The sequence below is a fragment of the Melitaea cinxia genome, chromosome 16, assembly GCF_905220565.1.
Source record: "Melitaea cinxia chromosome 16, ilMelCinx1.1, whole genome shotgun sequence".
Taxonomy (NCBI): domain Eukaryota; kingdom Metazoa; phylum Arthropoda; class Insecta; order Lepidoptera; family Nymphalidae; genus Melitaea; species Melitaea cinxia.
The window spans coordinates 10,497,066-10,524,736 of record NC_059409.1 but is presented as its reverse complement, the minus strand read 5'-3'; the positions used below and the strand labels follow the sequence as shown (position 1 = coordinate 10,524,736).

At 33.2% G+C, this 27,671-nt stretch overlaps 1 protein-coding gene across 1 annotated transcript in view; it reads right to left on the bottom strand.

Annotated features, from left to right (window-relative positions):
- The window catches only part of LOC123661156 (protein sprint), a 115,934-nt gene extending 93,323 nt beyond the window's left edge, over window positions 1–22,611 (bottom strand). Inside the window, exon 1 of the mRNA XM_045596146.1 lies at window positions 22,199–22,611. Coding sequence (XP_045452102.1) covers window positions 22,199–22,611 — 413 coding nt within the window. The remainder of the gene's footprint in view (window positions 1–22,198) is intronic.
- Between the last annotated feature and the right edge of the window lie 5,060 nt (window positions 22,612–27,671).

Below are 27,671 nucleotides of genomic sequence, written 5' to 3'. Positions count from 1 at the left end.
AAAAACAGAATACCCCACACTAATAAATCGTAACAAAACAAGGGATCAGGAAAACCGAATGATAATATCAATTTGCAAATATGAACCCATGATTTAATAATCAAAATCACTGCAGCATTCAAACTGCAATTTCGTTACGGGGGGCAGATATTGGATTTCTCTGCGGAATGTGTTTGGGAATACTCGAGGGATATAATACGGCAAACCGAATCAACTTTCCTCCCGTATCCATTGTGAAACGGAGTCAGCGTTGCGTTTTAGCTTTATTTCAATCACAAAGTTGATGCGTGATATGTCTAAAAGCATAGATATAACGACATATCAAAAATATACAAAAAAAAAAAAAATTCAATCAATGTAGTCTTCGTAATTCTTTGTAAGTTTTTAAACTTTCAGTCACTATCACCGTTGCCCATCGCATCTACAATGTAAAAAAATCAGGGAGTTTCAAAATGACAGTCACCGTAAGTTCCGTATAAGTTAACGTGCCAATGTTATTCTGAATATTGGAACAATTGATGTTCCGCGACTCTTTTTACACTTTAACTATAATTTCGATGTGTAACAATATCCAAGAATTAAAACATAATACTGAACTTAACTCAAAGCATAATACCGCGTAATTATTATTGTATTGACTGAGATTACATACATTTAAGCTCATATACACGGAAGCCTACGAAATAGTAGTATAATGCTAGCAAGTTCACACTTAATCGGCTTAACTTAATATTATTATTGTTCGTTCAATACTAATATACATACTGTATCATATTAACTATCCTAAAATAAATATTCATATAAACCCTCTGCGCAATTTCAATCAGTAAATACAAACAAATTGATAAAGTCTGTATATTGACGGACGTATGTGATTATTAAATTTACCTTAATATGAGGGTGGCCGGACAATTAGGGTTGTTGAGGGAATACAACTGTCAATCAGTGCCGTAGCGGTTATGTGATATGGCTAGTAAGGAGTTGGGTGAGGCAACTAGAACCTTTATTATTTAAAGGAGATGCGCAAGGTTCCAACTTAACACTTCCACATATGTATAACACTAAACGTATTCAGATAATATTGATTGCGCGGCAATTATTAAGAATTTTTAGGTGTTACATACGCACAACGATTAAAATCGATTAAATGCAAAAATAAAATGTTTGTACATATACATGCACAGCCACGCAAACAGCTAATAATAAAGATTATCGTTGATTTTGTAGCGATTATCATAATGAACAAAAACGTATTATATAACTGTTGGGCTTATTAATTAAAACACTTCACTTTTTAACCGACTTCCAAAAAAGGAGGAGGTTCTCAATTCGACTGTATTTTTTTTTATGTATGTTACATCAGAACTTTTGACTGGGTGGACCGATTTCGACAATTTTTTTTTAATCGAAAGGTGGTGTGTGTCAATTGGTCCCATTTAAATTTATTTGAGAACTAACAACTACTTTTCGAGCTATATCTAATAATGCGTTTTTACTTGACGCTTTTTTCGTCGACCTACGTTGTATTATACCACATAACTTTCTACTGGATGTACCGATTTTGATAATTCTTTTTTTGTTGGAAAGGAGATATCCCAAGTTTAGTACCATGATAAGGAAACCAGGATCTGATGATGGGATCCCAGAGAAATTGATGGAAATTATTGAAAATCCGCAATAACTTTTTAGTGGGTGTACCGATTTTGATAATTCTTTTTGTTGGAAAGAAGATATCCCTAGTTTAGTACCATGATAAGGAAACCAGGATCTGATGATGGGATCCCAGAGAAATCGAGGGAACTTCTTGAAAATCCGCAATAACTTTTTACTGGGTGTACCGATTTTAATAATTTTTAATTTAATCGAAAGCTGATGTTTGTCATGTGGTCACATATAAATTTTATTGAGATCTGATAACTACTTTTTGAGTAATCTTTGATAACGCGCAGTTACTTGATTATTTTTTCGTCGATTTACGTTGTACTACTCGTCGATGTAATTGAAGTCGGTTTTTTTTTCAACTTTTTCAACTTTTATCAGTCTGCCTGCGACCACGGCTGGTGTAACCTGGCCGAAACGTCAGGCCTCAAGGTAATATATTTTACCTTAAAAAATTTTGTTCGCGTTAATCCCCGTGTAAACATTAAAATATGGTTTTTTTTTTTTCGTTTGCGAGCAATCACAATTATTGTATACTATATTCATAAAGCCAACAATATCAAAATACCAATTAATGTGACCTTAATAATACTAAAATAGAAATCAAATAAATAGTTATTGCGATTTGCTTCTGAACAAACAAACAATTGGGATTCTCCAATTTTTTTAATTATAATTGCCTTTGAAAGCTTCAACCTAATAATATTTTTCCTACACTAAATTGATTAAAAGAACAAAATACCCTTCATTAAATAGATAACAATTACATTAATTTGTTTTTAATCGCCAATAATAAGATTATTTACAATATCATACAATTTAATATATATATATGTCTTCCGTTGAACTGCGCTATAGTCATCAATTAAGTGACAAACGATAAAAATAGACGAAATAAAACTTGTCTAGCCTTTAGCGATCGGAAACCTAATACTGAACTGTAGGAACTCGATCGTTAAAGCGCTACGATAGTGCCGCAAACTTGTTTATCGTAACAATACTAACAATCTCTATAAAGCGATGCTACAGCGCTACATTTGTACTAAGGCAGTTCAACTGCAAAGGTTTCTATAATAAACTAAACTTTAAGTTACGAGCGTTTACGGTGAATGGCGGGGGAGCCCTGATAGGCTTTGCATTCTACAAGTGTAATGCATTGATTTTGCCAGCATCATGTCATATGTAGTCATAGTTGTGAAGTGAAATACATTATATTGCATTTATTTTAAGCCTTTGATGGTTTTTTTTTTAAATATTGTTCGATGCTCACAAATAAAATACAAATGAAAAACTCTGTATTCACCTACGCAAGCCTAAATATATTGCGCAACTTCATTCAAAAAAATCTAATTACCTTTTCTATGTTTACGTGAATTTCACTCATTATAATGAAACAACTTTTTCGGATTCATGTAAACGACGTTTAGAAATGAAACACTGCATCGCAAAAGTTATCAATAAAATACAACTGTCAAGAGATCGAGGAAAATAAAGTATTTGGATGCTTTGATTTTAAACAAACAAATTTCGAATCCTTTGATAAAAAATGTCTTTTAAAACGAACTTGTTTTTGTCCAAGTAAAAAGAGGAACGGGGAAAAGGGCTTAAATTTCCACGATATAAACAAATCGGAAGCTTCGATTCTTTTAATAAATCACCCCGGTCCGTAAAAGGCTTCAAGGCAGTAATTTGATGGCCTCTTCAAATTAGCCCTTCAGGCGTTTGAACAACAAGGGATTGAATAACAGCGAAAGCGCGTTTCAATGGTAGCAAAAAAACAAAACATTAAGGAAGGCACAGATTAATTAGACAATATAATTATGTAGCCGTCTATATTCATTTTATTAAAATATACACACAATAGGTACTTGTAGTAGTTGTCTTCATTCAATATCTAAATTTAATATCATAACAATTTATTTTCCAAAGTATGATTGAGCATTTTCTTATTTTCTTCGGAATAAAATCAAACTTTTATTTCAGTAGGAATATGAAATTCACCTGTTTTCTAAACTTTTTTTGCCCAATGTTAAAACATTTACAAAACCCATGAAATAATAGAATCTATAAAAAGTCATAGCTTGGATAATACATTTAAAATATAAGTGCTGAAGTAATTTAGTTATTTAAGAAATAAAATTTTGCTAAATTAGTTTAATATCAAAACACTATTGGACTTTGTTTTGATATTAAACTAATAATAAAGTTGAATGCTATATTATTATTATAGTTTTTACGATTTATAACCGGCTACTCATGTTAACGCAATTCTCGTAAACACCTGGGAATGTGAACTTATCGTATTATCTATCTGTTTTGTTCGTATTATGCATTCAGAACGTTTTTTAAATATATGCATAATTCAAGGTCAAACACCTTAAGGTTTAACGCTTAAGAAGTAAAATCTATGTTATTATATACCCATTATTGTTCGGATTTTAATCGTTATACTGAAAAAAAATTTGGGTTTTATCGCATTTATTAGCCAAATTGTAACTTTATTTCGATTTCGAGCGCCAAGCTCTTTTTTTCAGTAAAGATCACGACACAACATTTAATTACGATTAAAATCGAATGAAGCTGGTTAAATTCAGTAATTAAGTAGCACTAGTGTTTAAAAAAAAGACTTAGAACGTAACTGTTTTTGAGACGTTTCGTAATAATTAGAAATTGCATGCTACTATAAAGTAAGCGCAAAAAGAACACTCCCAATATCATATTATTTAAGGCGCCAAAAAATATACGTATGTTTTAAAAACACTTTGTTATTAATAATTCTTTCATAGTTTCTTACAGTTTCGTACAAGTTACGTTCTAGGGTATTTGTCAGATGTCCAAACGGGCCTCTTATTTTGTGGCGACTATAGTCTTAGTTTATTGAAATAATACAAACTTAAGATGTAAAGAGAGAGAGAGCGCTGATTTTGAATGCGATTAATAAAAGGATGAAAGAAAGAGAATATGTATAAGAAAATAATGCAACGAATTAGATTATACTCGTTAAGAAATCGACGGGTGCAAAGTAAAAAAGTTAACTACAATTTTAAGATTTTTTTTTATTGCGGTAACTAACTAAAAACTTTATATTTTACAACATGGCAAAATAAAAAATACAAATATCACCTCATTTCTTGTACTTTTGTCAAGTAAAAGAAGACAACTACTGCTGTTTTGTAAAATTACACGACGTACATGCGTTCAACTACCACCTGGCCGCTTTTAAGCAGTCCGCGCGGGGGGCGCACGTTCATTCCTATTGTGTCATCAGTCAGATGTCATGTGCTTCGCCGGCCGGCAACAATGTTTGTTTGTTTTGGTTTTTTACGTATTAAGGTTTGTGTGAAAGTGTTATCATAATAATAAACCATTTGAATAGATCACAATAGACATCGAAAGACATTTTTGGAAATTTTTTGAATTGGAAAAGTCATACTTATAAATATATGAAACATCTTTATTAAACCCAGATTTATTAATTCCTATGTAGAAACGACCAAGTGGTAGTTAACTCAGTTGTCATATTTTTAAGCACAATGTAGAGGCAGACAACTGCAATTTCTCGTAAATTAAACATAATTAGAAGAAATGAAATATACAATTGTTTGTCTTTCTAAAAAATATAACAGTGATGAAAATTTCAACTAATTTGGTTTGAAATTGACAAAATGAGAGCACTTTTTCCTATTTTGCGCTCTCCTGAAAAGTAGCTGTTTTGTATATAACTCTTTTTACTTTGCACCCGTCGAAATATTAGACATTATTTAATTGCTCGCGCCCACGTAAACTAGATGCAATTGTGTCCACATTTTAACTAGAGTACGAGAAATACCAGTAGAACTAAGAGGCATGTTGCCAATTCTCTAACAAGATCGACTGTAAATTGAAGTGCATGCAAACAAGGAGCCGATTCAATAACGATGACGGACAGACGGGATTCGACAAATTGACGATTACATTAAAATAATAATGGTCGATTGAAGAAAAAACTTCCGTATTTCAAGATGCATTCAAATTTTTTATAAAGTTAAATAAATTTTGCCGGTTTTTTTTTTTTTCTACCACGCTGTCGTAATTATATTACACAGTGTTACAGGTTTTAATAAACAATTCGGGTACAAAGTTCACATAAAAAACTGAATGAAATAAAAAATTGAAAATAATAAATGTTGGAACTATTATTAAAAAAAAAATCTTTTTCTTTACTGACATATGCAAATAGATTCAACTAAATAATAAACCTAAGCAAGTAGCTACTACGAGTATACGATAAATAGATGAAACTCAGTTTTAGACAATAATTGCAAAATTCAGCATTATATTCATCATCATCATCATCATCATCATCATTTCAGCCTATCACAGTCCCCTGCTGGACACAGATCTCTATATTATAGAATTTTAATTCGACTTTAATCTAAATCCGTCTTTACACGATATTAAAATCAAAAGGAAAATAAACAAGAAAATTTTAAATATTTTAATAAGACGCAATTATTCATTGAGTAAAATATTCTTATCATTCTTATTTTATCATTGTTTTCTCGTCCAAAAACGTGCTATTATTAATTCGATAACATGGCCCTGATTTGATAAAGCGTTTAATTTATAGACAGTATAACAATAAATATGCTAGTTGTCGATTATTCTATTGAGCTAAAACAAGCTAAAAAAGACGTATTTTTTTCTCTTAAAGTATAAAAAAAATTACTGATTCCGTTTGTCTAATTATTTTTGGTCCAGTATATCTCACCCATTTACAAATTTTCATTTACGTTCCAAAAAAATATAATTCAAATTATCAATTCAAACTACAAGTATAAGAATATTTAAAAGATTATTAATTATATGTGTTATGCTTTTCTACATCATAAATTAATTATAAAATATGTTTAGGCTGTAGTCACTCAGCAAATATTGCTATTATAAAGTAGTTAGTTCCTAAGTATTTAATTGAAAAGACATAGGTTTTAGACATCAAGCGATATATAACAATTATCCTCTTACGCAAAAATTGGATTTTAATAGCCATCCAATAGACATAAACAAACTTAATTATGTAAAACGTCACTCAGGCAACAGTACGAAAGCAATGTTCTATTAATCTAGCATGGCGCCGATCCGCTTATATCGGTCTTAATTAATGCCTGCAGCGATTGAAGCTCCGGGCCTTTATCTTTTGATTGACCTGTCGTTCCATAAAATATATCAGTGAACAACAGCGAAATGTCTATTGGAAATGAAGCATGCAATTTTAGTTCTATTGTGCACTCAATAAACACTATATTCCCAACCATACATAGATAATGGAGTTATTCGTCGAGGTCGTACAGTTAAATTTTGGTGAGCGAAAATGTATAAATCGTTAGCTAGAAAACGCAATGCACACTATTTGATAGGAAATTGGCGGACGGTTCAAGTTCAAAGGTTCTTTTATGAACAGAACAAAACACAATAGAGTTCACCAAAATTGAAATTGGCTAACGTTTTGTTGCAACAATGCCGGTTGATACAAATGCCGCAACGAAAAACAGCAAAAAAAAAATCAATAGTCGAGTCATACTTTTTTACGAATTCATGAATCCTTGTGTACAACATGGAGTTAAGATGACTCATAATATTTCTATTTTGTTTCCGTGTTTTTCTTATCTGCATATAACATTTATAATACAATTTTGCCACATTAGAAAATTAAACTTAATGATTGTTACTCCTTCCATAAACCACAATTTAAAAGCTTGATGCATATTCTTGAGTTGCGCATGACGAAGCTTCTGTAGTCTATGGACGGTTGCAACACCAGAAGGATCGCAAGAGCATTGTCGACCCGCCCGACTCTGCCCAGGAGCTCACAGGAAAACAACACTAGTTGAGAACAGTATTTGTTGCGTTATATGTAACAGCTGGTTGGTATAGCTAAATATTTTTTATTAAAAACATACATGGAAATAATACATTTATAAATACAAATATTACACACCTAGACTGGACTGCATGCACTGGAGACTGCATGGCTACTACAGAATGCGCCAACGGGCTAGTTAATAAAAGCGATATTCTAAACAAGAATATACCACACATATCTGACAGTAGCTTACTATTTTATACTAATTCAACTACATTTTACGTCATGTAATACGAAAGAATAACGGGTTAAAAGATAAGTAACGCATACACTGCGTCATTGTACTTATAAGTAGCAAAATAAAAATGTAGTAATTACACTGTTCACTTGAAACGACGTGAATGTCAATGGTATTGTAACTTGCGAAATAGGGCAGCGGCATTAAACTCGTTAAGTGGCCATTCATACGTGCATTTAGCCACTTCGAGACAATTAGTGATGGCGCCAATTGTGTAGTCAATGAACACTTCGCAGACTAACAACACTTATATTCTTCAGACGGAAAAATAAAAAGCCGCCGCGAGCGCCACCTACATAGTTTGTATATTTGTTAAAAATCTTTGTTATTTTATGTATTACAGATAGAATGTTATCTATTAAAATCAATTAATTTAACGATCAATATAACCGAAGGAATGTTTGTTAAATACTTTGGTTATCAGAACAATTGAAGAAACAATAAAAGTAGCATAAAGTATTCCTAAGCTAAAAAAAAAAACAAAGCTTACTTCGTGATTATAATAAGATCATTCAAGCAGCGTGATGATGCAGCGTGTGATGTATTTGCTTCACATCGCAAAATGTGTTAATCTTGTTATATTTTATATTGTATTAGGTATACAATGTTGGTCAGGGACGGATGAAAATATCTAGTTCTTACAATATTCTCAACATAGATGTATTTTACGTTAACACTAAAATTATTTTATTGAAAAAAAAATACTCCTTTAACCAGTATATTTTTTTTCTGTCGGTCTCAAAAATTACAAAAAAAAATAAGAAATTAATTTCTTAAATAGTAATAAAAACCCCGTTTAAAAAAAATAAGTCTTTATCGTGAAATGTTATGACAGTAATATATGTATACTTTTACTTTAACTTGCAAAAAAACAAACTGGTTATCATCAACGTCAGGAAACAACTCGTTGTTATGTAATTACGGATACTTTACCTTACTAATTGGACGACATAAAATAAAATTTAAAATATAATTTCGTATTACATTACATTATTTAAAACTAGTATTTTACTGATAAAATGTCAGAGTTTTCATTAAGTAAATGTGAAATGTTATTACCATTTATTATTAACATTATATCGTATTAACTTATTAATACTGACATATATATCTTTAAAATGTTAAGTATTATTGAGAAACTTAAGTCAATTGTATTTTCGTTGATACAAAACTTTATTTAAAAGGTTAAGGATTAATCTGTATTGATCCGTGTCAAACACAAATTGAGCCTTTTAAGAATATATATAACATACTAGCTGACTCCGCAAACGTTGTTTTGCCATATATGTTATTAACCCCCGTATCCCCCCCCCATCCCCTTATAACTTGAGGTATGAAAAATAGACGTTGCTCGATTCACAGACCTACCCAATATGAACACAAAATTCATGAGAATCGGTCAAGCCGTTTCGGAGGAGCTTAACTACAAACACCGCGACACGAGAATTTTATATATTAGATTTTAAATATTATCTGATTTATGAAATGTAATAAATTTTCCTAATAATAAAATAGCAAGTACTTCTTAATCAAATATTTATAAGAACAATGTAATGGGAACAGTAACTCATAGTAAAATATGGAACAAAAATTTATCGCAGGCACGTAAACTTCATACACGGCATACATTTATCATACCCTGTGGTGTTGCAAGCTATCGCACATACTAACTCATATATTGCATACTATAGTAATAAATTGTGATAACGTAGGGGATGCGCTTGTACCATAAACGATTAATGCCCAAATGTTATAAAAATTCTGAATTTGACGTATATATCGTAAGAATAAAGCAAGCAATCTGATTCACAGCCTGTCACATATGGACCCACAGATGGACTTCTCCACAGCAGTTGGATGTGACAAGTTTCGTCGTTCGAGTTAAAATTATTTTCCTACCAAAAATAGTGATCGCTGTCAGGTATTTATAATAGCAACCGAAATCGTCAGTTTTAGAGGTAAAAACATACACCTAGAGTCTAGATTAGAAACAAATATGTGTATTGTTTTATGTATGTATTGTCTGTGCATAATTGAATTTTCTATATTTTACCAATACCAATATCTGCCCCGAGCAGCAACCAAACCTACGACCGTTAGCATATGACACGACGCCACTACATCAGAACGTTCGTCCCAGAATTTATTGCATCTAAGTTAAATAAGATTAAACTCCTGAGCCACGCATTATAAAATGAATCTCGCAACTGTCGAGCAAAAGAAGATCTTTAGTGCAAAACAGCGATGGTACATAATTGTTTCAATTCCAAACTAGTGAAGTCTCCGTATGTACTATGAGTAAATATGAACCATACGTAACGTACCGTTGCAGTGACGCTGTAACATTGACGCACTCTGGACCAGACTCGTGTACTAGCATGTCAATTTAATAGCTTTATACCTATGAGATGACTCATAGAAGACAAGCCTCCACAAACTTTTGTTACTCAATAAATATCAAATGTTTGTGGATAATAGATACATAAATAAAGCTTGTATGAGATGAGGTACTGTTGATGTCACTCTTGTTCGATAATGCTAGACTACTATAAAATGTTTACTATTAGAACACAAAAGACATAATTATAAAGAAAAGTTTATAGCACACTAGTTGACCTGACAAATTTCATACTTATATTTATTTTTTCGTGAACATGTCGAGCTTTTTATTATCTTTTGTTTTTTTTTTTTTATCGCAGGGGAATCCATTTACGGGTGATATCCAGGACGCCCGGTAGGCAGTCCTGGAACGTATGTCTGCCTCAGCATTTATGGGTGCAATACCGACCAAACCCCTGCGGGAGCCTTCAGCCACTTTAATTGAGGGTCCCGGATCTGCAGGCAACAGGATTTCTCCAGCGACAGGCTGGCCTCGGCGAAAAGACCAAACTTCTCCTCCATGGGGACTGACCGGCTCACCTCTGAACTATCCCGACGACGCATTTAGCAGGACCAGGTTCCCATCCCGGCCCGACATGAGCACAAGGGCGTTATTGGAGACGCATTAAGTAACGCCTCCCCCGTCCGCCGCCTGCGGAGGCAGGCCTCATCGGCGGCATTCTCTCTCACCCACTCGTCATTCTCGCAGAAGGAGATTATCGCCTTTCAGAACTCGTTGTCGCCTCATGGCATCGCGGTGATGACGCTCGGGAGTGACAAGTCTTTGTGTAAACTATGTCACAAACATGACTAACACAAAAAGAGAATTACCCAATTTGGTACCATCTTTAGAAAGTTATGCGTGTACATATTTATCATTTCGGCAATTCATTTTTATTAATATAATTTTTATTATTATAAATATCAGTCAGCTATAACGAAAACAAAGGTAAATTTTAACTATTTATTTTACTTCTTACGTAACAATCTACTGTAACGATTTCACATCAAATATGATTAATAACTAACAAACTAACTTGTCAGTTATTGGGTTACAACGGTAGTAACATACGCTTAAGTTATTATTTCAAAACAAGCATAATTATTATTAGCGTTTTGAAGCGGTCCCTATACAACACTTACCTATGTATTTGGTTAGTATTTCTACAACGATATTTAAAATTAGAATTATTACATTATTATACATAAAAAGTTTATAATATTTGTACCTACCGTTATTAAAAATGACGTGATTAATGGAGCTTCATCTATTTGTTAATTGTAATGCAAAAATATATTAAAATACCGAATAATATATTTGAATGACTTGTATCATATTTATATAAGTAAATAATATTTGTATTTTAATTTTTACTGATATTTCAAGTGATTAAAAAATAATATTATCTGCCGCAATTTCGTAATCCGAATTCATGGCATTGTAACCACTGTAATACGGAACAATTTACCCAATAACAGATTAACTGTCTACAGCTGTTCGAAATAGAAATTCTTCGCTACGTTGTTCCTGTGACAGAAGGCGAAATGAGTCACGTTTACGAATATAATGCAGACTTAGACAGCTTTAATATATTGTTTTATTAACTTACTTTAGACTATTTATGTTTGGTCAATACAAAAAACAAATCAATAAGGTTTCCTGAAATAGTTCTTTTACAAACTATACTAGAGATGAAACGGATAGCAGTTTAACCGGATACCTGATCTGAGGCTGACCTTATTTACAAAGACAAACTAAACCGATTGCTGCAAAGAAATTATTATTCTTTCACCATAATTTACCTTTTGTGCAATATGAATCCTAGGTAGGTTATTCCTTTTCTAAGTTGTAGAATTTTATTGTGATTACTAATCGTATTTCTTAACCAATAAAAAACCTGTTAAAGGGTAGCACGCAAAAGACAAGTATAAAGCGCACTAAAATCACAGCGCTATCGCAAGAACAGAAGGGCGACTCGACCTACCGTCTGGTGCGTTTGAATAACAAATCCATCGTGCTGTTCGAGTGGGGAGAGACGTCCCCCTTTACGCAGTCTAGTGTGTGGCTACGCCGGTTGAGCGAGACCCCCGGTGGAATCCCCAAAAGAATTAGCGTGGATTCGATGAGGGTCGGATATGATAGAGGTGACGTATCTGATAGGTACGGTTGCCTAATGGCCTCCAAGTACAGTGAGGTCATAGTCTACGAAGACAGGGGGGAGGATCTCGGATATCTAAGACCGAAATCCATAACACCAACACCTCCTGCATCTCCGGCCGACGACGAGTCCACGCTCTGCGGCTCGGAGCGCCTACAACAACGGATCGAGACCCAGAAGGCAGAGCGAATTAAGGCAAAAGCCACACCTGAACCTAAGCCGAGCTCGATGCCATTGGCGACCTTTATCCACGCAACCATCTCCCCAAAACCAGGCAAGCTCCCGCATCACCTCTCTCCCAAAAAGGCTGGACAGGGTGAGCGGCAATCGGCGGCGCTGAGCAGGTTCACCAGAGACAATAGTCCGAGGCACCCGGAGGCGTCACCGGCCGCTCGTACTAAGGCCGACATGGGACATGTAACACCGCCGAGACTTCGACCTGCCTCCACACCGCTACAACATGCGGAGAACGCCCTAATCGAGTTCCTGGCGATAATAAAGGCAAACCGCGAGGTAAGCCTGGCCACCTGCAAAAAGATCATGCAGGCCTACCAGTACGATCACCAAAGATTACTGGAGGTGGAACTCGAGGAAGCCGAAGCGGCCATATACAACAGTGAAACCCGACAAATACTCAAGGGCAAGATGTCGGGTAGGTATATGGCAGCATATAACAGCACAGCAGGCTTCGTGAGCGCAGTCGAGTCGGAGGGGAATGACGAGGAGCCACAAACCTTCGAAACACCTGAAGGGGACCCAGTGGTGGTAGTGGCCAGATGCACGAAAGTAATGCTGGGGGACCGGATGCTACGGATGGCGAAAACCATCTCGGGCGACCGGGACGGCTTACCGACCGAGCCCTGGGAACTACCATCACTGGAGTGGATAAACGGGGTACCGGGATGCGGCAAGACAACTCGCATAGTCGGGGACTTCGATGAGGACACGGAGGTCGTGATTACGACCACAGTCGAGGCGGCCAAAGACTTAAAAGAAAAACTGGCGCACCGCTACGGCAACAAAGCCAAGCAAAAGGTGCGCACTATGGCCTCCGTTCTAGTTAATGGGTTCAACGAGGGCTCAAAAATCAACCGCCTAACGGTGGACGAAGCCCTTATGAACCACTTCGGAGCCATAGTAATGGCCGCCCGACTATCGGGAGCTCAGAAGGTAGTCCTTATCGGAGACATAAACCAGCTGCCGTACATCGACAGGGACAACCTGTTCGAAATGCGGTACTGCAGACCAACCCGGATAACAACCATCTCGTGCGAGTTGTCATGCACGCATCGAAATCCCAAAGACGTAGCCCTTGCCATCAGCGAAGTTTATAAAGACGTATACAGCTCAAGCCCAAAGATCCGATCTTTGCGAGTGGAGAGCCTCACGGGCGCGCGTATTCCTGCAAGAAGAGACCGAACCTTATACCTGGTCTTTACGCAAGAGGAGAAGAGGTTGCTGACTGACCAGGGATACGGATCCGGGGAGGGATCGCGCGTCTTAACCATCCACGAGGCGCAGGGCCAGACCTACGAGGACGTCATTGTCCTCCAGACGAAGGCGAGGAGGCTCAGGATCCACGACAGCGTTTCGCACGCTGTAGTCGCGGTGACTAGACACACCAACACCTGTCTCTATTACACCGACGACCGTGACGACGCAATTGGTCGCTTTGTGGCGAGGGCAGCGGAGATCGCGGATAAGAAAATACTCGAGCACAGTCTCAAGATGGCGATTCATCACAGAGATGCCGCCGTCACTGAGAGTGTGCTCGACATGTTGAAAACTATTGACGTGTGAAGACACTTGTTGAATAAATAAATAGTGTGTATATAAACATAAGTACTAAGTGCTAAATTAAATACGATTAATTATATAAATATAAATAATAATTACTAAATTAAATAGGATTAATTACATATAACATAACGTGTACAAATTATTTATACTTAACATGTGTAACAAATTAATTAAGATTAATTATATAATATTAATTTAAAAAAAAATACATATATGGTGATAAATATATAAGAATATATATAAAAAAAAACAAAAAACGAAAAAAAAAAAAAAAAACTTACTAACAGTAACCTAGGCTAAGTGTATATTGTAAGTAGGCCAGTAGGCCATAAGTGTATATATAAGGTAACTAGGAAATAAGTGTACATATATGATAACTAGCATATAAGTGTAAATATAAACTTAGATAATAAAAATAACAGTATAAATACAAAAATTTCAAGAAATGTACACAGCTTCTACCCCTGGACAGTTGTAAGATAAAAGTGAAGAAAAGGAAAAAGTAATAATAAATAGTAGTAATTATATATATAAGTAAATTAAGATAGCATAACTTTAAATTTTGGTCGGTGGACTCACGTGGGATTAGTGATACTAAGCTTAGTTTAATTAGTCTCTAAGTTGCATATGTAGGTGCCAAGGTATCGAGAGTAACAAACAAATAATTGGAATAACAAGAGCACGGGCATTATAAGCCCGTGGATATATATCGTTATAAAAAAAAAAAAAAAAAAAAAAAAACCAATAAAAAACCTGATTATAACTATTTTTTTTAATCTAATATTCGGCCGGCTAGCATTCAGGCTGCCGTATATAGTCTAGATATAGCCGGATAGTTACCGGATTTTATCTCTAAACTATACAGTACCTACTGTAACACTGTGGTCTACCACGGATCTTTCTGATTGACCTTTTCTGAAGACACATATAATATCAGCAAATTTCTAATACAATGCTATGATAATTAACACTTTGTTTGTATGTAGTCGATCGTCGATACAGTTTGAAACGCATTTATTTACAATCAAATAAGTAAATGAGGAAGCGAATGGTTCAGTCATTAAATAGATTTTTACGTATCTAAAAAGAAATTCGTCTATCATTACATAACTATTATGATGCTAATAAATCTTGCAACTTATGCAAGATTATTCATTATAGTATTACATAATTTAGCTAATAATATTGTAACGGCTAATCAGAAGAGTGCCTTGAATCGCGAATATTTTGCGTCACTTGAGTGAAAGCGTTACAAGAAAAATAATGTCATTTTCGAATGTTATTTTGTTTCAGAAAGGCTTGTTTGTGAAGACAGATGTAATATAATTAAGTACCTGTCGCTGGTTATCAGATTTAAGAGAAGAAAAATTTCGGTAACTTTATTTGTGCGAATGTTTGTCCAGGTAGGCTTGACCTTTACATGATTTTGACATTAAATTAAATTACAAAATTGTATTGAGGACATACAATAAAAAGTTTGAGGTCAACATTAACAAATATTCGCTAAATATCATTAAAAAAAAAATTAAAATGTTGTAAAAAATAGTTTTCGCAACCATACTTACTTACTTGATTTTTTTTTTATTATTTTTTCGTCTATTTTTTTAAACGGTTATATAAGAATTGACATGTATAAAGTTGAAATCAAAACAATGAATACAATGTAAAAAAAAAATTTACGGGTATAGTACATATTAAAACTGTGCCGTGAATAAAAGACTAGTGAAAAATCATTTTCTTCCCCAGACGGGACAACTCACACCATTGTGAAAGGATTTGAAAGACCCTTTTCATGGAGGCTATTAAATTCCTTCACTGCCATAAAAGCCTTTGGAGTCTTTTATTTCTAGATGATATACTTTTTTCATTGCACCCAACTACATATGTATAATATTAGGTCGAGGGACACATTTTCTATCATTAATAATAAGCATCCACGATGTCTTTACATCTATTTAAATATATAAATTGAGAAATATAATTGTATATTTAAAAATATGGGCTAAAAGTGTAGCAAATCCTTATTGAATAACTATGTTATATGTAAGTTGTACTCCTTTTTATTAAGAAGTACACAAAACCAGTAAAACATATCGACATACATTGACGTGAAAGTAGATAGTAGATTGAAACGAAGTCCTTATAAAGCGTTCGAGGGTGGTCTATCAAAAAATTCAATCGACTAGTTTGTTGTTTAAGTTTCTGAGACCATTTATTGCGTACTCAAGACGCATGGCAAAGCATAAATATCCCTGTCGTGCTCATTACAATAACTCGGTCTCGAGAACGGACGTCCCTAGGAGACTGGAATGAATTCCTTATCCCGTGGGATTTACTTATTTAGGTAATGGATTTCAGAAATTCAGACTTTGTATTGCTTTTATGCGACAATAAATATTACTAGTACTCATATAAAATTAGAAATTTTCTAATCCATGTAGATACATAAAAGTGAATCGCTAATCGTGTTGCTAAGTACGAAACCCGAAAACCGCTTGACCCATTAGGCAAAAATTTTTTGAAGTCTTCTAATACTTTGTAGAAGGTTGAACAATTACGAACATTGACTCTGAAAATCGAAAAATTTTAGAAAACGCAAAAATAATTTTAAAATATTCAAGCGTTTAACAGCCTGCAAGACAAGACAGGAAAACGTCTGTTAAGTAACTAGCCTTAAATAAATATGATAACAGGACAAGTTAAATCGATCGAAAATAATTTTCTTTAGAAGCCTAAAATCAAAAACGGCAAACGCATTGGAAAGTCGAGTGCAACTGAAAGGCTACGGTCTGGCGAGCACGACGCGTACGGACGTGTGGCAGCTACCAAGCTACCCCGAGTGGGCCGGACCGGGCGAAACTGTCCGTGCATGTCTGTTTGTTATGCTAATTTTACGTGATGAATACCTACTGTCCATACTGTCAATTTTTAAAATAATGTGAAAATTATATTGAATTTAGAAAGAAAATATCGTACTTAAAAAATATAAAATCAGTTAAATAGCAAGTATTTTGGGAGCACTAATTTTTTAAATCGCTTTTTTTAATTAATATTAGTTGATCAATTAAATTTCGCTTGCAGACTACTTATTAGTTGTTAGGATGTGTTGATTGAAAAACTTTAGTTACCAAAAAATCCGCTTTGTAAAAACAATAATGAGCTCTAATATATCAAGGTAAGTTAAAACGTAATTTGTAAGAGCTCTAACGAGTGTGATACGTGAACGTGTAGTACATACAGAAGAAAGATGGGAATAGACAGGGCGGAACGGTTCGACTGTTCGCAACTGTTTGTTATGGTAATTTCACGTCATCTCATTAACGTTATTCATTGGAGAATAGTGTTCTGTGTTCAGTTTGACAATTTTCAGCTTAACGCCGTTATTCTATTTAATTAATTATTCATACTCTTGTTAGCATTTAGTACTTGTATTGCTATTATTTTATATATCGATATTAGGTACTCTTATTGCTATTTGTTTAATACCAGAACTGTACAAACATGGCGACTCCGTGTATCGTCGCCCTATAAATATTGTTATCATTTAAATTTATGATCCTAGTAATAATTAAAATATGTAATTTTATAAGGGTGTGTTGATCTTACTGTTATTATTATTTGTTTAAGTACTGGAAGAGGTCAAAGATGGCGACACCGCCTTCCTCCTTCCTGGGTAGTTGATGAGTTGCCTTATATGTATAATTTAAGAGTTATTTGTTACTTTAACTATTTACTGTGCAGCTATATATAATTATACTGGTCTATAAGAGATATAATTTACTGTGATAACTTATTCAACGTAATTTAAAGTGTGTATTGTGAATAAATAATATACATATATGTGCTGTGTGGCTACGGCACTAAAGAATTTAGCCACCCCCTCTCTTCCCGTGGGTGTCGTAAGAGGCGACTAAGGGATAACAAGATTCCACAACCACCTTGGAACTTAAGAAGCTGACCGATGGCGGGATAACCATCCAACTGCTGGCTTTGAAATACACAGGCCGAAGACGGGCAGCAGCGTCTTCGGTGCGACAAAGTCAGCCCTGCGGTCACAAACCCGCCTGCCCAGCGCGGTGACTATGGGCAAAACACATGCACGTTATTTTTGGCGTCAACTTGTGGAGGCCTATGTCCAGCAGTGGACTGTATAGGCTGTAATGATTGAATGATGTATAGAGAAATAAGTGTTTTATTGAATGTTTTAGTCGTTTTACACTCTAAATTACAGCCCTTTAAATATAATAACCGTTTATTAATGTTTGACTCCAACTAGCTTTATGTCAATCTATCAGAATATATTGTTAATACGATAAAGCTAATAAGTAATAGGACTACAATTAATGTTCATATAATCGTACAATAGAAATTGTTATAGGAAAAGTAAGCTTGTGCCTAACTTCAGCGACCATCACGTAACTATAAGTGATTTTTAATGCAATATATGTCAGCTCAATAAAAAAATCCATTTAAGGCAGTCTTCTTTCATATTATGGTATTTTTGTGCTAAAAACAAATTGCAATGATAAAAACTTGCAAAACTTTACTATAGTTTTCATTATCATTAACATCTAAGAATATAAAATATATAAAGTGAGTGACATCAGTGTTTAGAGTTTTCGCGAGTTTCAAAAGTATATACAGAGGTTTTAAGACGGCTAAGAAAGTATTTTCAAGTTAATGCACAACCGAATGCACTTCTAAATAACCTGTCTAACATTCCCATATTCTAAGTATCGCACTTACACATGTTTACACCAAAAACAATAAGGATTTATTTATTGTATGAGGGAATATATTAATATTCGATTGAGGTTTTTGCTTTAGAAAAAAAATAAGTGCAGATTTTAATTTTCTTAAATTTGACTAACAGCGTAGTGAAATATGAAGAAGCTTATTTATATTATTATATATAATAGGTCTTTGAAACAGTTTTAACTATTGCTCGTCCATCGTCATTGTTTAATCATTCGCTTACATGATAATTAATTGTGTTAATTATCTTGTATTAAACAGTTAACGGTTTGTTAATTAGAGCATTACTAACGACGAATAATTTATCTACTATTGATTTTATGTTTGTAATACTACTGATACCATTTTAGATATTACACCTTATCTTGAAATATCTTATTTTCATATATCTTACAAAACAACCAAATACACTCAAACTATAAGTTCCTAGTAATATTATTGACATGACTTTGTAACTACTTTTCTCTTCTATGAGACGAAGGGAGTAGCTTTATTGCGTAGGTATAAAAACATATATCTTAACGTAGTTTTTCTAACGACAAGGGAATATTTGCATAATCTTCATTCGATAGATATAAAATATTATACAACAAGGAAATTATATTTTTTTACGGTTAAAATTTTGAAATAATAATAATAATCTCAAAAACTTTATTTTACATAAAAAGCGTATCTTCATATCCTACTTTATTATAGACGAATTCTTCTACAATCTTCTAAATGGTATTCAAATTTAGTTTTATTTGTCATAAACCGTCATGAAATGCACTTTGCATCAGTCCCTGGAGATGAAATTGAGCACATAACGTCGTCTCGACGAATGATATCACAATTCTGAGTTTTATTTTGAGACTCCGTATATGTTTCCGACTTTTTTGTTTTATTACTTAAAACGTAAATTTACGTAAGTTTATGATGAATCGGAGTCATTTTGATACTTAATGATCTAAATTGTTAACATTTTGTTGATAGTTTTTATACAAGCGTCTTTTAATTAAAGAAAAAGTCGTTGATAATTATTATCGTTTGAAATTGTTTAATTTTTTACGTTTCAAACATAAAAAGAATAAAGTAATACGAAAATCCAAACACAACAATAATATAATATTTACAGCAGCAAATGAAAAAGCTGAAATTATAACATTACAATATAACACACACGATGTAGTAAATATTTTTTTCTGTACACAAAAACCAAGTATTGTTTTTGTAGTATACCCCTTATGACATTGTTTTAAAAACTAAATTAATATACGACTTTATGTATGTATCCTACTGTAATAGCATCTCGGTAGCACTCGTAATAGCATCTCAGTAATTATCACAATTTTTTCGTACTAATTAGGAAGGTACTTGTACCACCTACCTAACGTACTCATTTGGTCTACATAATTAACACCTCTTTTTTTTATAATTTCTATCAAAAAGTATAATATTTAACTTTCATATTTCTTTATCCACGTGTGGTATAAATTAGTTTTTTGTTTTTATATCAACAAATCAAATTACATACTTTACTGTTTTTGGTGGTAAACAATGGGTAGAAATCTAAATTAACCAACATTTTCAAGTGCATGTTAGACAATGAAATTGCATAACGATGGTATTCTTAAGGAAACTATCTATTAGATAATCTTGGCATAATGACAATGGCATATAATAATAATGAAAACAAATGGCTCAATGTGTTATATCTACTAAGCACTAGAGAGTTATCGTTTTACTAACAGTTTTAATAGTAACTTATAACGGTTATATTATTAATATTCATTTTATAATTATAAAGTATAATTTAACTATTATTAAATTTCTTGAAATTCTCATTTAAGAGTTTGTAAATCTTACTATATAAAATCGAGTCTCTTCTTTGATAGTGTTAAAAAATAAACTGGAATCAAACATTAATATGTATGTACACGTTCAACAAAGCGTGCAATTGCGTATGAATAACCTTGACTCGTTAATAGCTAGATGAATAATAACATACTGAGAACAACTTTTGTTATAATCACAGAAACTTAGGCAAATAAGATTAACAACGCTTAAATATAGCGAAATGAAAACAAAATGACAAACAACTAGAACTGAAGATCAGTACTTCCTGATATATAAAGAGATAAGAAAAAGAATATTATAAGAATGTTTGAGTCAGCTAGAGTTATAGACACGCTCTTTATCGTTATAATTAAAATAAACATAAACGGTAGAAAGGAAACCACAATGGGGGTGATAATGTCAGTGTTGGTGACGGCGAATCATGGAACGATAAAGTCAGCCCCTAATAAAAAGGCAAAGTATTAAGAATCAGATTATTGGACATAGTCTTATCGAGCTACTAACTTTGCCCCAAATTAAGTGGATGAGAATTATGGACGAACTTTCTACCCGCTACTAATAAAGATAATGAGGATTCTGATTAGATAAATACGGTGCCATTCGGCTGGGTTCCAACTATCGATTAATAACAAACTTACGTAAGATAATGATTCACACAAACTAGTTTACTGAAAAATTGACTGCATATTAGATTAGAGACCACAATCGAAAATAATATACTTAAATGTTTTAAAGCAAAAACAGGTAATATTTTACAAAAGGTCTTTATTGTGTTGCGAAATTGTACCTCTATTGAAATAAAATTCAATCTTTATTAGATTCTCAAACCAATGTTTGTTAAACGTTGTGAGCTAATAAAAGTAATATTACGGGAGCGGGATCCACCGAATGGAAGGAAATGAAAGCGACGAGAGAATGAAATTGGAAAACTTGTTACAAAATTACTTAAGATGAAAAAGAAAATAGATAAAGCCTGGTACTGACGAATACCTAAGTATATTTACAAATAACTGATATATCATATAGTCGGTAACATTACTTATTGTTGTACACATTGATTAAAATATTTTATAATTTACAATAAAAATAATTTTATACTTTGCATAACTAAGTTATATACAAATTAGATAAATCAGAATTTGAATATCATTGTAATATGAAACTTTGAATAGTTACGGGTTTCTGTAAAGAGCTCACTATAGACGGCGCCACGGTTCGCTTAAACCGAAAATAAAAATCATCATATTAAAAATTTCGCTCTGGCGGGTACGTCGTTCCATAGCTTAATTGGCTAGAGCGCCGACACGGTCAGTCGGAGACGCGGGTTCGAATCCTGCTGGAGCGGTCAATTTTTGATATGATATTCAAAAATGTTTAAATCAGAATTATAAGATTTATAGATTAAGATTTATAAGATTTGTTATAAGACATAAAAACTAATTTCAATAAATTTAAATATTTATAACGTACCTTTTACTCCAGTTTCCGATCTCAGCGTAGCGTCGGCCGTTAGAACATCCGCTCCTTCTCACTTCATTTCCTTTGAGCGTTTGCACTGAGTTCCCGTTAGGTGTTAATATTCCGTTGGAGGCACTGTTATTGTTCCGTTCCCGGTTTCTCGGAAAAGTTCCTGTCCCGGAGCGAAAGGTCCCGAGCTTCGGCGCCGGTTCATCCAGCGCATACTGTTGAAGGGGAAGAGTTACGTTTCCACTCCAACTCTTGCGATTAACTGAGAAAGTTTTAAACGTTCTGTTGCCGTTCGTCGGCGACGGAGTCACGCCGCAGAAACTGCTCCTGTTGTGACTGTTCTTAATAAACGCACTGTTCTGCAAGGTTATCTGAGGCTTTATGGGCACTAGTGGTGATGCCTGATCAATAGACATCGTACTTTTGAATAAAAGTAGACGTTACTTATTTTCATCTATCTACATTTTCGTCTGTAAAGGAAGGAAATTGGTTCTGTTAGAATCGAAATTATGAGTGTACTTGATCCGATGAAATCACCAAAAAAGTTGCTAAATCAACTAAACAAAAAATTGGAATACAAGGCGTGACAAAAACCGATAGATAACAAAATAAACTATTCACGATGAACATAAAACACCAATTACACTTAATTGCGCAACGTTCTGTTGACAAACTATTCCCAAATGACCGAAAACAATTGACAAGGTTTAATAAATTTATAGTTGAGTAACCAAGTTCAATGTAGGTTAATAGTAAAATATTCGGTGTGACCGTATAATTGTAAGAACGCGTGAAGTGTTTTAAAACGCCGATAAAATACCGATTGTTTAAAGATTTTTATTACTATTATATACATTTTACCCACAATATAAAATCATTAACCCTTTACGAGCAAGATCTTGAAGGATGTTTTATAATAACCGGACGTAGTTATTGCAACGGGTTGTTGCAAATCGTCAAACACCAGCGTCACTAACTACTAAGCACACGTTTGAACTTCCTCTTATCTTAAGAAACCACTATTCAATATAGTTGTGGCAGATACATAATAAAGTATAGTGTAAGGAGGTTTCACAGTTGAATGGCCATTACGTGTATCAAACACTTGACCTTGGTTGAGATTGCTGATGTTTATTATATTGTCGTCTTGAATTTCCAGCGTATCTAATTGTTAACATGTTACCTATAAGAAAAACTGTAACTAGTAAAAATTTTAAAAAGCAAAACGTAATTATGTAACATATTAAATAATATTTTATAATTATTTATAGAAAGTTAAACCGCATGACTTCATCACGTGTATATATTCAATGTCTATATTCTATTATTGAGTGTGGAGGTTTACAAAACGTTCTGTTGTTATTACAAGTCATCATTATAGCTCATTTGCACCTTCTGCTCCGCCGACCTACATTATACTATGACTTTCACATTCGCCATCTTTTTGTTAACGTTTTATTTGTAGTACTCTTTATATGGTCACGAAATATCAACAAGATCTGACTGCTGACCTAGTGCTGTCCGGACGTAAACGATTTGTGTACCAGTGACCGCTCATTCGTAATCATCTTTTGCATTATGTAAGCGTTGCGTAATTTAACTAGTAGTATTAAATCTCGTTTAATGAATTTCAGTTTTATTTATTAACTTTGTAGGTTTTATTAAGTTTTTTAACGGCTTTTAATGTAATATCTTTTCAGACAAAAAAAAAGCAATTCTGTAATAAAAAAAAATAAAAAACGATAACCGCACTTATGATCCTTAGTTTAAAAAAATACTGAGTAAGAATCTCAAAGGCTGTTTTTAAAGCTTATGTGGGTAGGCAGCTCCCTGGAAATATCTCCTATTGGTACGTACTCGTTTTGAATACAACGATTTACATATGGTCGGACATAAAAACTTTTTTTAAAGGTAGCATAAATTATAAAAAAAGAATTAATAAATTGTGAGACGAAATTTTAAAATTGATCGTGACATTCTTACAGTGCAATTTTTAGTATTCTAATAGGTCGCATATTTTATCCTACCTATGTTAAAAAACCCTTTGCCTACAAAAGTATAGACCTCATCTGCATAAACAATGTTTTCAAGCACCATCTTTTGAGCGGTTGCATACCTACTCTATACATGCAAGCTTGCAGTTTCTCAAACACAGTCTGAGTCTGCGAATAATGATTAAAACTTTTATGGTTGTAATATATTCATAAAACGAAGATTTTGCAACATATATCTTAAATATATGCATAAAAAGTACAAGTTATTTTATGTTTTCTTCAACCATAAATATAACTCTTATGCAAACACTACTTAACTAAGAACTCTTTAAGAACAAATATACATACTTAAAATTCAAAGGTGTGTTGAAGTCGAATGCAAAAAATGCGCTCGCTACCATCTGCCGCTCGATATATGCAAGCAGGTGATTCGATTTCATTTTCAATCCCAATAAAAACGCCACAGGTATCAATTAGAACATCGTATTGTTAAAAAATCTCGATATACTTTTTTTGCGTCGTATTAAATATCCGTTTTTTGCCAGTCTGCTTAATTTTCCTATTAACAATTAATAAAATATCGACAATCGTGAATGAATGTTTTTGTACTTTAAAATCGGGTACATCTATACATGTATATATATATATGTGTACCTATTGTATTTGAAATGATATTAATCTTATATGTATATAAAATTCTCGTGTCACAATGTTAGTTAGCATACTCCTCCGAAACGGCTGGATCGATTTTTATGAAATTTTGTGTGCATATTGGGTAGGTCTGAGAATCGGCCAACATCTATTTTTTACAACATAAAGTTTTAGGGGGGGGGGATTAAGGGAGTTAATTACATATATGGCAAAACAACGTTTGCGGGGTCAGCTAGTAATCTATAAATTTTTCATTACAGGTCAGAGACATTATACATTAATAAATTATTTTTATATACCGTTAGTTAATTTACCACATATATAAATCTAAATATATCATATAACTGATACATACATACGTAATTACATACATACCTATGTCATCTAACGATAAACAGAAATTGTATCAATTGGTTATGTCACTATTATTAAATATTTCATACAATTATGTTGATCTTGGCTACGATTCTGATACCTACCCCTTGTCAATGGATATGACTAATACAGCTCAGTGCAGATGTTTTACGAGGGAAAGAGATGGAAGTAAAGCAATATAACTGTATACTTTCGTTATTAAAAACTTTATTTATTATTTTTTAAATTCCTTGTAACTTTATTTGTATGATTAAACAAATAAGAGGAAACCACCTGATAATAAAATACAATGATGTAAATTCTTAAACACAAATGCAACCATATTCACAAAATTTTAAACCATATATTAATTAAAACTAAAATAAAATATAAATGATTATTCAATTTCATGTATCATATCAAGTCAAATAATTTACCCGACTAATTCAATACTGGGTACAAATAATCTAGTTGAAAACCTGCACGATTCTGATAACTATATGGAACTAGAAGAAACCACTTTACCTAAGTGTGGAATAACAAATAAGGGAGTTGAAGAAGCGATATGTATTCAAGACGCGGACCAGGCAGGAAGGCAAAAGCCACAATGTGTCTCGGAACATCCGACTCTTGTCCAATATTTCTATTATTGATACCGGTTACGTCGTAAACTTTGTTTATTGAGCCATTGACAAGAAAAGTAGATCCAACTGCAGAATCTTAAACATCTTAAGATTAATAATGAAGATAATTTCTTGTGAAGTTATAATTTAAAATCATGTAAAATCGTAATAGCTTGTCTTGTACATTATTAAATACACAGTAGCGGTAGATATGATGTATTAATTAATACGTGCATGGGAATAACTCAGATATTCATAGTCGAGTAACGGAATTTAATCAATTTAACTCTTCGCGAGAGTTAGTACTCGTAAGTTACGTAATTGGCAGCGGGATGCGGGTGACATGAACGATGGCTGAGATTGATGATGATGCAAATAGATCGGCAGATGACTGATGGCAAGGATCAATGCTGCTTACAGGATAAATGTATATAATTTCATACAAAGCTATTCGAATTCATTTGAATTGAAAAAATAGTATATTTTAATTTTAATTCTCGTAAGTTATTTATACAAAATAATTTGTCAAACAGTTTTTACGACTATGTCATATCTCATACGATATACTTAATAATAAGTAAGTACTAATATATGCAAATGGAAAGTTTTACATAATCATCGTGGCCTCGACAACTTTCATTGGTCGGTCAAATGACTGTAATTTCTAAAGGTGTTGTATAAAAAGCGTAATATGCTACTTTGAAGTGAAGTGAAAAGATCTATTCATTCATAATGCGCTTAATCGAGTTACTGTAGCCATCATTAATCATTTGACTGAAAATAAGTTCCAAGTATGAAAAGGAAAAATGAAATAATCGAAGAGTTATATTTAGTAGCTATTGAGTGTTACTGAGTTATAAAATTTGTTAGTGTTATAAAATTATAAAAATTACTGTTTATCTTTTAATATTTATTTTTTCATTTATAAGTGTGCAATCGAAATTTAATTGTTGTTTTATATTGTTCTTAAGTGAGTAAACTATGTATATAATTATGTATTTATTATATATTATATTTTTGTTCTCAATATGTTTAGATTGTACACGCTAATTTTGTGACTGTTTTATAATTTTCCTATGGCAGGACTACTGGAAGAGATTCCATCATGGGATAAGTAGTGCCGTTGTATATAATAAATAAATAACAAAATGTATTTTTATTTTTTATTCATTACTAAAAAATATTTGAAACAGGTATGCAAATTTTTATATCCCCAAATTATTCGAAACATCGAACATCGATGGTGCTTGAGTTGAGAGCCAATTCATTAAATTTAACCTATTTTATAACAAGATCGGCGATTTAGAAAAATAAGCAAAAAAAAAAACTTTTATACTTGCGAGATTTTAATTTTTAACAATTATTTATAGTTTAACATCAAATTAATCGTAAAATTAAATAATTATCTTCGTTAGTATGTTAAAGATCAATCGCGAAAGGGTTGGCTGGTAAATTCCTGTCCAGGTTATATTATATTCGGCAACCGCCATTCAAACCAGACTTTTAGCATATAGTCCTCTGTCATCGTATTCGCAATAAAACAGCACTCATTTTGATGTAAGATGTAATATATTTACTAAACATGGGAGTGAAATTAACTAGAACAATGTATATTGTTTTCTAATGTTTACGCGAATTTTACTCATTTAAATGAAACAACTTTTTCGGATTTTATCGCGGTCTTCGGACTATCGGTCTATCGGAGGTCTGACACCTCAGTCCTCCCGTGACCATGGTGACTGTAAAGTATCCGAAACGTCGGGAATCTAAACCGCGATAAAGTCCGAAAAAGTTGTTTTATTTAAATAGAACAATATATATATTAATATACCTATTTTTACCTGCCAACCATTG